An 11926-nucleotide genomic window follows, 5' to 3' on the forward strand; every position below is an offset into this window, starting at 1 on the left:
TTGAAGTGAAATGTACACATGTATGTGAGGTGCCTCTTTTGAACACGTTAACAGAATGACTGACTCGATTTGAATATCCACAAACGCTTTGCCATCGACCTTGAGTACTGCACTGCACTACACTGCACCTGCTTGCATCAACTCTGGAAACCAATGTGTGTCACCATAGCAAATTGGTGAACGGAAGAAGATTAAACACTTGCTTTTCACAGCCAATCATGCACCCACGTAGGCAAGACCTGGCGGCCTCTGCAGAGAATAATGGAAGATGCAAGTTTTGATTGCTGGATGGTGCAGTTTCTGGAATTGGATGCAAAATGGAGAATCCTATAATTATTACCTCCGCCACTTAAGGTGGGCGGAGGTTATGTTTTCACCCCAGTTTGTGTGTTTGTCTGAACAGGATATCTCAAATTTGTGGACGGATTCGGACAATTTTGTGAAGATTGGGTGTGTGACGAGGACGAATCGTTTCGATTTTGGTGAAGATCTGAATCAGGATCCGGATGCGAGAACTTTATTTTCTTTTTATTTTTTATTTATTTTACAAGTGATTCTTCACCATTGAGATTGGGCTACAAATTATTTATAGCATTTTACAATATTTCAAAAAGTTGTTGACAAAACAAGGTAGATAACTGGTTAGGTGACGACAAGTAGAGATGATGGTTAGGTGACGAGAACAGGCGGATTCAATTTTGGTTCATATCTGGATCCAGATCCAGCCTATCGGTGGGATACAAAACATAAACTGTTCAGCCTGGTGGAAGTATGTGCTCTGAGTGCCTTTTTCGTTAGCGTTTGAAATTATTGGCGTTAAACAGTTTTTCAATCGGGGGAATAGTTCGATTTCCCGAGATATTGATTTCCTGCCTTTGCAGACGCGTTTATCCAAGGTCCTTGCGATGAAGAAGAAATTCGTGAAACAACTTCGTAACATGAATGCTGATGCAGAATGGCAGGTGAGCTGAAAATGGGACATCCGGGGATGGGACGGCCTGCCCTCTCGCTCGTTGCACCCTTTAAGCTTCATCTTGATTTTGGACATTTGAAATCTCTTCTACTTTGTCATGTATGCTTGACTTGCAGATGTTAATATATTCATAGCATTTAATTTTTGTTTGGTATTGTATAGTTTGGGTTACCTCAGGTCACATACTGTTTTGAGCTGCCGAGTCTGGGGTTTGAATCCTGACCCGACTACAAACTGTCAACCTGGTGCTGCATATGCTGGTTGTTGAATTGCTGTGTGTGCCGTCTTTCAAAGGAGATTTTTATTCTGGACGTTGGACACCACAGTGTCATTTGAAAATAGTAGGTCATTGTGTTCCATTATGCCGGCTTATACCCCGGTTTAGAATACCGGTAATAGTGTGTACCCCGGTTTAGAATATGTACACCGTATCCCTGCGTTTCGTAAGAGGCGACTAAAAGGGTTGTCGTCAGGAAGGGCATCCGGCCATAAAAACTGCCTCAAGGGAACCATGACAATTACAATTACATATGGGCAGGGTGCAGCCCGAAGTACCCCGTGGGGGACCTCACTCCCTCATCAAAACTCAAGGTGGGGAACCCGATCGAAGCAAGGGTGGAAATCACTCCATTTATGACGACGAAAAGTCTGATGCCCCACGTGTAGATCGGTTTCTGAGGTTTGGGACATGGAATGTAGGGACAATGACAGGGAGATCAGGAGAAGTGGTGGAAGTATTGGTCAGAAGAAGAGTGGACATGTGTTGTGTGCAGGAGATGAGATGGAAGGGAAGTGGTGTGAGAATGGTGAAGGGTAGGCAGGGGCAGAAATACAAGTTTGTGTGGCAAGGGTGCCTGGAGGGCATGAATGGTGTTGGTGTCCTGTTTTCTGAGGAGTTTGTAGACAGTGTGGTGAGTGTGACTAGAGTGAGTGATAGGTTGATGATGGTGAAAATGATGATTGGAAAGCTCTTGGTGAACGTCATCTCGGGATATGCTCTGCAGGTTGGTCGGAGCGATGAGGGACAAGTTCTGGTGTGCAACAGAGAAGCTAATGGAAAACGTGAAAGATGACGTTGTGATAGAAGGAGACCTAAATGGACATGTGGGAAGGAGTATAGACGGTTTTGAGGGAGTTCATGGGGGTTATGGATATGGTGTGAGGAATGGAGAAGGTGAAAGGATTTTGGAGTTTGCTGATGGTGCTGGTTTGTTGATTTGTAATACTCAATTCCAGAAAGAGGATAATAAGCATGTTACATACATGTCAGGTGGGTCGACGACAACCGTTGACTACCTGCTGGTGCGTAGGCGAGATAGGGGGCACCTACGGGACACAAAGGTGATCCCGGGGGAGGAGGCTGTTTCACAGCACCACTTGGTTGTTTGCGATTATAAGGGTGAAAGGTGCGAAGAGAGCTCGGCGGGTGAAGTACCAACCGAGAATGAAGGTGTGGAGGTTGAAAGAGGCGACAGTGAGGGAGGCATTAAAAGAGAGGCTGAGTATGGCAGAGGATGAAGTGGTTGGATGTCAATGAAATATAGTCTGTTGGTAGCCGTTGGTGAGGTACTGTATGTCGATGGACAAAAGGACCACCGAGGCACTCGGAAACATGTTGGTGGGATGATGAAGTTGGAAAGAGGATTGAGGAGAAGAGGAAGAAGTTCAAGGAGTGGCAGAAGGTGAAGGGACGGGGGCGGAAAAGGCAGATCATGAAAGTTATAAGTCAGCCAAGAAGGTAGCAAAGGCGCAGGAGGCATGTAGGAAAATGTTCGGAGAACGCTTGGATTCGGACGAGGGTCAGAGAGCGGTATTCATGATTGCAAAGCAGATAGCGAAAGAGAGGTGTGATGTGATGGGGGTGAGTTGCTTGAAGGATGAAGTGGGACAAATTGTTGTGGACCCAGATGGAGTTCAAGGAAGATGGAAGAGATGTATGGAAATGCTGTTGAATGCAGATAATGAATGGGACGGCAACATCGAGAGTAACCCAGTTTTAGGACCGACTGAGAAGGAAGTTGAGAAAGCAATAAAAGCAATGAAGAGTAGGAAAGCGGGAGGGCCGACGGGAGTTGTGGGAGATATGTTGAAGGCAGCAGGAAGTTGGGGGTGTGAAGAGCACAGTTAAAAACTTAAAGTATTGAGTACCTAAAGTACTAAAGTACTTACCTAAAGGTAAACTGAGTACCCTCATAGCCTTGACCCTCGTAGAAACTTAACTAGAAAGGTGACTGGTGGTGGGGACTAGTGACTGGTGACCTAACTTAACTCGTAGAAAGGTGACTTAACTCGTAGAGTGACTAGTGACTGGTGACTTAACTCGTAGAAAGGACTGGTGACTTGACTTGAAGAAAGGTGACCCTCTGGACTGTCCCTCGTATCGAGTGATAGTTATTGGAGCATGGATTGAAGGTATTGGAAAGGGTGTTGGAGACGAGGATAAGTGAGAAAGTGAAGATCGACGAAATGCAGTTTGGATTTATGCCAGGAACAGGAACGACAGATGTGCTTTTTACTGTAAGACATTTGCAGGAGAAGTACATGGAGAAGAGGAAGAAGTTGTTTCTTCTGTTTGTTGATCTGGAGAAAGCATTCGATAGGGTTCCACGCGAAGTATTGACATGGGAATTGAGGAAGTTAGGAGTGGAGGAATGGTTGCTCAGAGTCGTGATGGCAATGTACGAGAGAGCGCACACAGCAGTAAGGACGAAGGACGGGAACAGTGGTGAGTTTGAGGTTAAGGTGGGAGTGCATCAGGGGTGGGTATTTAGTCCACTATTATTTGTAGCTGTGATGGAGGTGCTGGCTCAGAACGTAAAGGAGGGTTTACCATGGGAGTTGTTGTATGCAGATGATCTGGTGTTGAATGCGGAAAGTATGGATGGACTGAAGGAGAAGATGAACAAGTGGAAGGAATGTATGGAGACAAAAGGTCTGAAGGTGAATATCGGAAAGACGAAGGTGATGGCATGTGGTGAGGTGGAAAGAACTGGGAAGTGTGCTGTGTGCTGGGAAGGGTGTCGGAGTGAACTCCATTCAATGTACAATGTGTGCTGAGTGGGTTGATCAAAAATGTCGTGGTCTGAGAGGGTCATTAACCAGTGTGGCAGCTACATTCAAATGTATGGTGTGCACAGAGGGAGCTACTGATGGAGGAAATGTTGAGACAGCGTGAAGCTGGAAGGTGTGAAAACATTTTGCTACCTCGGAGACATGCTGAATGGAGAAGGTGGATCAGACTTGGCAACTGTTGCTAGAGAGATGTGCATGGAGGAAGTTTCGGGAACTGAGTGGCGTGCTGACGAGGAGTGGAGTGTCGTTGAAGCTGAAGGGAAAGGTGTATGCTGCATGTGTGAGAAGTGTTGTGATTTATGGGAGCGAGACATGGGTAATGAACGTAGAGCAGCAACGAAGGCTGGAAAGGGTGGAAATGCGAATGGTTCGGTGGATGTGCGGAGTATCGTTGAGAGAGAGGAAGACAAATGATGAATTGTGAAAGATGATGGGAATAGAGCCTGTGATGGATGCTGTGAAGAGAAACAGGTTGATATGGTTTGGTCATGTGTTGAGGAAGGATGAAAGTGACTGGTTGAGAAGAGTAATGGAAATGAATGTAGAAGGAAGTGGAGGACGTGGAAGACCGAGAAAAGACTTGGCTAAAGGTGGTGGAAGAAGAATTGCGGGCAAGGGGGGTTAACAATAGTGGGGTGCCCGGACACTCAGTCATTTCAAATTGATGCAAAAATTTTGTTTTCAGTACTAATTTGAAGGTAATGGCCTACAGAACAATTTTGGTTCGTGTCAAGCACTAATATATTTTTTTGTGGAATTTTTCCTCATGTAGTGGGGGGCCATGCATGGGTATTTTTTTCATTTCATTTCAAATTGATGCAGAAGTTTCGTTTTCAGTACCAATTTGAAGGTAAGGGCCTATAGAACAATTTTGGTTCGAGTGTCGAGCACTCGGATAAAAAAATGGGGCTTCTGGGGTTGGGGGGGGGGGGCGGGGTTCCCGACCCAACCCCCCCCCCCCCTCCCTCCACCGGCCTATGTGAAATATGGAAGCTGTTATAACTTTTGATTGGATGATCTGATCTGAACATATGAGGTATGTATGGATTCAGGATCAGGTATGTATTTCAAGCGTATTGCCCATAGAAGCAACAATAGTTTTAATAAGAAAATAGTTTTATAGATAGTTTTAATAAGATAGTTTTAATAATAGAACAATAGTTTTAATAAGAAAATGGCTGACAAATCGACCATATATTCATGTCAGTATTTGAAATTGTTCTGGTCCAGCTACTTCTCGCATTTGCACTTGCACAGACGTGTGCTCTTCAATTTTGCCCTCATGCACTTGCACAGAGTGCAGGTACTTGTGCAAGTGCGCTTCACATCCAGGTGGAATACATCCTTGGCGAGGGGCAGCAAAGTCCAAATGGGAAGCAGCTTGCCGTCGTCTTCCTTCCACACATTAGTTTGGTTGTTGACAGGCATCATGGACCTTTGGGCTGTTGTCCAGATGCTCGCTTGGAAGACACTCCTTTTGAGATGTTGATCCAAAGCATCACTCGTTGGGGGAATTCTCTCCACGTCCCTAGTCTTCTGTGAGAACACCCTCATTCGGACGAGGTCAACGTCATTGTCCTCGTTTGACTCATTGGAGTACAGCCTACAGACAAAGTTTGTTGCCACTTCTTTCAGCCTTGGCGATGTTTGGAATGGAGTGTCGACGATAGTTACAAATTCCTCCATGAGGAAAAATTCCACAAAAAAAATAAATTATGAGTGCTCGACACTCGAACCAAAATTGTTCTTTCAGCCCTTACCTTTAAATTGGTACTGAAAACGAAACTTTTGCATCAATTTGAAATGAAAGATGCAGAAAATAGTGCAAAATGGAGAAGATTGTCATGGGGACCGCTCTGCTAACCCCCGCTCTAGCAGGGAAAATGGCCTTAAAATGCCTGTTTGTTGTGTATTGTGTTCCATTACCCTGGCAAACTTCTACATTTCCCTGCTTGAGGTCTGCCAGAGTATGGAGCAGTAGCAGTAACAGCAACAGCAACAACAACAGTGTACATTGGCATTAGCAAGTGTACAGGTTTGTATGTGGGAAGTTTAAAGATGACGGATATTTCTGTAGCATATTCTATACCCTGAAGGAGTTGTCTACATAAGTGGCATAAATGCTGGTAAAAGCATTCTGGGAAAAATTATGATTCCAGCCAGTGTCGTCACGCATGCTGTGGTGCAGAGGTGAATTCGTCAATTTGGTCATGGAGAATGTAAAACAAGTTGAAAGTCATTGGAGACTGCCTGTACAATTGGGTGATGCATCTTTCATGCAGTTATCTTTAAACGGTGCATCGAGTGAAAAGTCTGAATCGAGTGATCTTGAGTATTCTTGCAACAAACCAGCTGCTGTCATTCAAGCAAACATTTGGTAGAATTGCCGGATAATTATGCGTTAAATCACCACAGAGGTTCCGCCTTCAACCTGGAAGTTTATGGCAATAGTTTTTGGAACCTGAACGGTTATGTGTGTGTGAACACTGTCAATGCACAGCATCAGTGACTTGTTACTCTATCACGTGAAACTAGCATAACGCAGACGCCGATTACGTATGCGGTCACATGGTATGATTGTTGCACAATAATGCTTGCTCTTGTGTGGAAAATGTAAACATGGGTTGGGAAGTTCCAAGTTGAAACAAGTGTGTATGTGTAGCTAGAGAATATCTCAAAATACGTTTTAACCAACTTCCTTATTTTTCTATTTTATTTTCGTGAATATAGTCGATGTCAACTACCCTCAGCTCTACTGTAATGTGCCAAGTTGCAAAACCTGTCCAGAAAAGGGAATGCATATGTGGTAACAAGAGGAAAATGTGTGGAAGGATTGACAATTGACCTTGTGAAAGTTAATTTTAATTGAGCAACGCTTGTGCCTATGCAGCGGACGTTCTCAGAGCCGCTGTGTGTGGATTTCCAGAAGCGCTATGCCGGTGTGGTTCTTCAACTGGAACGTCTCAATCAGGACCTAAACCACACATTGCACGCTGTTCAACAGCATTGTCGCAAGGTCTGGATCCACGTAAAGCTAATCTTGGTGTGGATCGATATCTGTTGGGTTGAATGTCGTTACTTGCATATTAGATGTTTGATGCACACCAAACTGGTTTTGGAGCCAATGTTGATGTGCTCAGCTGGCACCGGAGCAGGGCTTGCAGCCAATGGATGAACCATTGGAGGTGCAACTGCGATGTAAGGCCGAGGCACAGGAGATAGTAGAGCAGAGGCAGGCTCAAGGTTCTACTGGACCGCAGAGTGAAGCTTTGGCCACACTTATTGCGCGTCTTACCGCCTTGCTACTGCACATCAAGGTGAAGCTTCAGCCATTTATGATTATCATAAAGTCCTCATTGTATTCATTTATTTCTCCTGTCCATCCATTTTCCATGCCTTAATCTTCCGTTTTAGCAACCTCTTCACGTTGTTGTTGTAGTACTTGGCTGACGGTGACATAAACTCATTTGAGTTCAAATCCCTGAATGACTCGCTGGAAGAAATAAAAAGCTCGCTTGATCCAAGCAACACCACGTGAGTATCACATGGGATAAGATTAATGGGTAAATGGTGGTGCGTGCATGCAAGTTTGCATTTGTGTTAAAGTTCCAAATGATTGTCCAGCCTTCAGCGCTAAATTGTTGGTGCATATTTTGATGGTGGATGAAGCTGAGATTCTTGTGTGGGACAAGCACTTGTTGAAATGTTACCACATTAGGTTGTTTTTTGTTCACAGTTTTGGGGAGGGTTTTTTTGGTGCTTTTGCCTCTTTACCTCTGCAATCAAAGGTGGATGGGGGTTATGTTTTCACCCCATCTGTCTGTCTTTGCATGTGAACAGGATATCTCAACGTTATTGAATGATTTGGACAAAACTTTGTGGACAGGTTGTGCGCGTGATGAATCGAAATCGATTTTTGTGAAATCTAAATCCGGATCAAGAATTTTCAAAGTGATTCTTCACCAATGAGATGGGGGCCAAAAACGGTATTACAGAAATGGGGTTTGGGGTTCACCGAGAGGGGCGATTGCTCTGACTCTAACAGACCGACTGCGCTGCAAACAAGTAAGCGTCCCTTTAGGTTGGCAAGCAACCAACAACTCTGATACCGCCAAACCTTGCAGGATCCCCACGTTTTTGCAAATGCATTGCCTTTCTGGTAGGTTGGTGATGCCCAATGGGGTATGTACCCTCATTACGCACCCGTCTATTTACGGCCAAGTGGAACCGTTGAGTACGCACTGGCTACTTGTGGAGCCAATCGGTGGAGCAGAACTTCCCATATATCTGGTCTTGCACACAAAGTGAAGCCAATAGATAGAATGAGATGAAAGGGGCACGATGGAAAACCGTTTACCAAATGAAAGTGAAATGACAGTGAAACTATCTGGGGAAATGGGGGTGAAACACATGGTCGAAGAACGAACGAATAAGAACAACGAATAAACGAATAAGAACAAAGAAGGAAATGTTTTTTAATTTTTTTTATTTATATGTATATATTTTTTTTTTTTTGAGTTAAGATTTTAAACAAGGAAGAATGGGGCGAAAAGACCGGGAAAAACTGAGAACTAAAGTAAATGGACCACCATCGACCACTGAGAGAAAAACAAAGCCTCAAGGGAGGAAACAAAGTACCAGACCGCCAAAAACGTGGCACAAAATAACCGACAATTTTATACAGCTATGAACGATTTACACCGATAATCTTCCTAGGGACACACAGGTGCACACCCATAAGAAAAATACAGTTTTGACAAAAAATTCAAATGGGAACAATTACTTAACTTCGATAGCGTGGAGAGCTTCGAAAAAAACGAAATTTGTTGGCAAGACCGGAAGCGGAAGCCAATTTCCCTGAAACAACTTGCCTTTGCCTCTTGGAAGGCGAATCCAACTGAAGGCAATCTCAGTTCCTTTCACAAAGTTTGGAACAAGTGTGTGTCTACCCTCAGGAGAGCGAGGAAACAATATATCTCTACTCTCAAGATTGAACTCTCAAACCTGTCTCCCTCCTCCAAATTCTGGTGGTGTCTGGTCAAATTTGTTTCTGGTGTTTGTTCCCTCTCCATCCCCTCCCTTACCTCAAATGGCTACAAAGCTGACTCCGCACGTGACAAAGCCGAATGCCTCAACTCTGCGTTTGCCACAAAATCTTGTGTCCCAAAGCCATCTCTCTCTGTATCCACCTTACCCAGTCAAATCCAGCTGCTCCTGGACTCTGTGTCCTTCTCTCCTGACAAGGTGGAGAAGATTGTCAAACCTCGATTCTGATTCTGCAACTGGACCAGATGGCATCAGCCCACAGGTCCTAACATCCTGCTCTTCCGCTCTTATCTCACCCTCTCTCTGTTCTCTTCACCCTCTCTTTTGCTCAAGGTCATCTTCCATCTGCTTGGAAATCAGCCAACATCACTGTTTTACACAAAAAGGTGCAAAAACAGATCCTTGCAACTACAGACCAATCAGCCTGCTCCCAATAATCAGCAAGGTCATGGAATTCATCACTTCTGACATCAAATCATTCCCCTCCTCCAATCAATTTGGATTCAGACCAGGTCATTCCACTCTGGACATGCTGCTTCTGCCATCTCGACAATGGATGGAGGTCCTAAATGCCAAACAGGAAATCAGAGCTGTCCCCCTTGACATATCTCGTGCCTTCGATACGGTCTGGCACCCCACCCTGCTCACCAAACTCTCCTCCTCTGGTATCCATGGAAACCTCCATGCATGGCTTGTGGACTTCCTTTGTGGTCGCAGTCAATGTGTGGCCCTGAATGGAATTCTCTCATCTCCCCTTCCTGTTCAGGCTGGATTTCCTCAAGGCAGTGTTCTAGCCCCTGTGCTTTTTCTTGGCTTCATTAATGATCTCTCCGACTCTGGAAAATCCTCTTTCTCTTTGCTGATTACTCCACTCTCTGCCACTCCATATCTCAACCCTCAGATCGGCACGCAGCAGCCTCTTGACTCTCTGCAGACCTGGACAAAATCACAAACTGGTCAAATCTCACACTCACTTTGTCTCTTTGACAAGACCGTCTGGACAACCCTCCCATCTACTTTCTGAACAATCCTCTTGAAGAAGCTCTGTCCCTCAAGCTTTTGGGTCTCACTATCTGTCATGATCTTTCCTGGGAAAACCACATTTCCAAGCTGGCCTCCAAAGCCAGTCACCGACTGGGCATCCTCCGTCGTGCGAAGTCCTTTCTGGGCACTTCTGAGCTCCTCACCACGTACAAAGCTTTCATCCGCAGCTCAATGGAATACTGTTCTCCTCTCTGGGCTGGTGCTCCTGCCTCACACCAAGCTTGGCTTGACTCAGTTGAAACCAAAACATTCAGAATCATTGGTATCTCCCACAATGAAGCTGATTCTGAGGGCCTTCCTCTCTCCCACCGCAGGCAGGTTGGTGGTCTTTCTGTCTTCTACCGACTCCTCTCTGGCTTTGCTCCTCCCTGCTCTGTCCTCTTTTCTCCTGCCTCTGGAACAAACTCCCACACTCTTCAATCCCTCTCCTCCCTCCAGGTCTTTAAAAGAGCCATTCACCACAATTTATTATCTCCCTCTTCCAAAACCTTGATCTCTTCTACCCCTCGTTCAAACACCCCAAATCCGCCTCTTTCAATCCCCAACACACATCTACCGACGTCCCTGTTCGCTACTGTTGTTGTGGTACTTGTGTGCTGTCCTCTCCCCCCCCCCCCTCTTGTCTCCCGCCCCCTTCATTGTATGTTTTATGTGTCTGTGCATGTTTTCATGTTCAATGTGTTAGCTATTATATGAGCCTCGATTCTGTATACAAAAAAAAAATGTGGTTGTGTGTGGTGCTGCGTGAGAGGGGGAATAACTAAATAAAGGGAATTTGTTACGAATGACAGGTTTGTACACGATATGTACTCCATGAATGTTGAATGGTAATTTGGGGAAGAAAAGGAACCAAATTTTACTGTGCTGAGTGGAATGGCAGGCACTGTGTATGACCAATGGCAATGAATAAAAGAGGATTGAAAGCAGAATTGAGTAAGAACCAGAGGGGTGTTGAAGAGGAGGAAGAAGACCTGTCTAAACTCTCAAAGGCATCTGCCCTGGTTCTCGAAACAGGTTGGGTCCTGTCTGGGCACACATTAATGGTATAACCGACAAGCTCTACGTGTCATGGATGTTCGTTCCCCCAAGAGCCACTTTCATAGCCATTGCAATATATCGCATGATATTTCAAATTTTGTGATGAGTTATGACAAAACAAGGTGGATGAGTTGGTTAGGTTATAAGAACAAGCCGATTAGATTTTGGGTCAGTTCCGGCCTATCGGTGGGATACAAAATGTAAATTGTTCAGCCTGGCAGATGTATGCGCTCTACCTAGTGCCGTTCTAGTTCATTATGGTCTACACCCCATTATTTGAGAGCTGCAAGGTTTTACCATTAAGCAGACAGGCAGAATTGTGCTTTCTGGAGGTCAGTAATGCGTCACTTGTGTTTTTACTGATAAGCTGATGGTGATTTGGTAATTATTTTGAGATTAGCTCGGTTTCCAGAAGATTGGACAAAAAGTTGCTTGAACTGCTTCCTTCAGGCAGATTTTTTTTTTTTTTTTAAATCCCTCCACCTCTGGCATGCTTGTATGGTGTCTTTACTGCTAGGTTGCCACCAGTTGGACACTGGATTACCATACCATATGTCCTTATCCCCATGTCTTTCTCTGTGCACTGCAAGCAGCTGTTTTCAAAACAATGTGGAGGTGCATGTGGCCTATATACAGAGTGGTCTGAGCCAGAAGGGAAACCTCCATGCCTTCTCAGCTTCTGAAGACTGCACAAGGCGCTGATTCTGAAGCGGCTTTGACATTACAGGTGAGGGGGTGGGCAGGGGAGTGGAT

At 45.0% G+C, this 11926-nt stretch overlaps 1 protein-coding gene across 4 annotated transcripts in view; it reads left to right on the top strand.

The window, feature by feature from the left end:
- The window catches only part of LIN9 (lin-9 DREAM MuvB core complex component), a 73777-nt gene that overhangs the window by 41057 nt on the left and 20794 nt on the right, over positions 1-11926 (top strand). For all 4 annotated transcript variants that reach the window (XM_068130992.2, XM_068130991.2, XM_068130993.2 and 1 more), the window contains exons 11-15: positions 882-962; positions 6936-7061; positions 7186-7362; positions 7485-7579; positions 11767-11900. In XM_068130992.2, the coding sequence (XP_067987093.1) occupies positions 882-962; positions 6936-7061; positions 7186-7362; positions 7485-7579; positions 11767-11875 (588 nt within the window). In that variant the 3' untranslated portion in view covers positions 11876-11900. The remainder of the gene's footprint in view (positions 1-881; positions 963-6935; positions 7062-7185; positions 7363-7484; positions 7580-11766; positions 11901-11926) is intronic.

Source organism: Myxine glutinosa, chromosome 11, assembly GCF_964187855.1.
Source record: "Myxine glutinosa chromosome 11, kmMyxGlut1.1, whole genome shotgun sequence".
Classification (NCBI taxonomy): Eukaryota; Metazoa; Chordata; class Myxini; order Myxiniformes; family Myxinidae; genus Myxine; species Myxine glutinosa.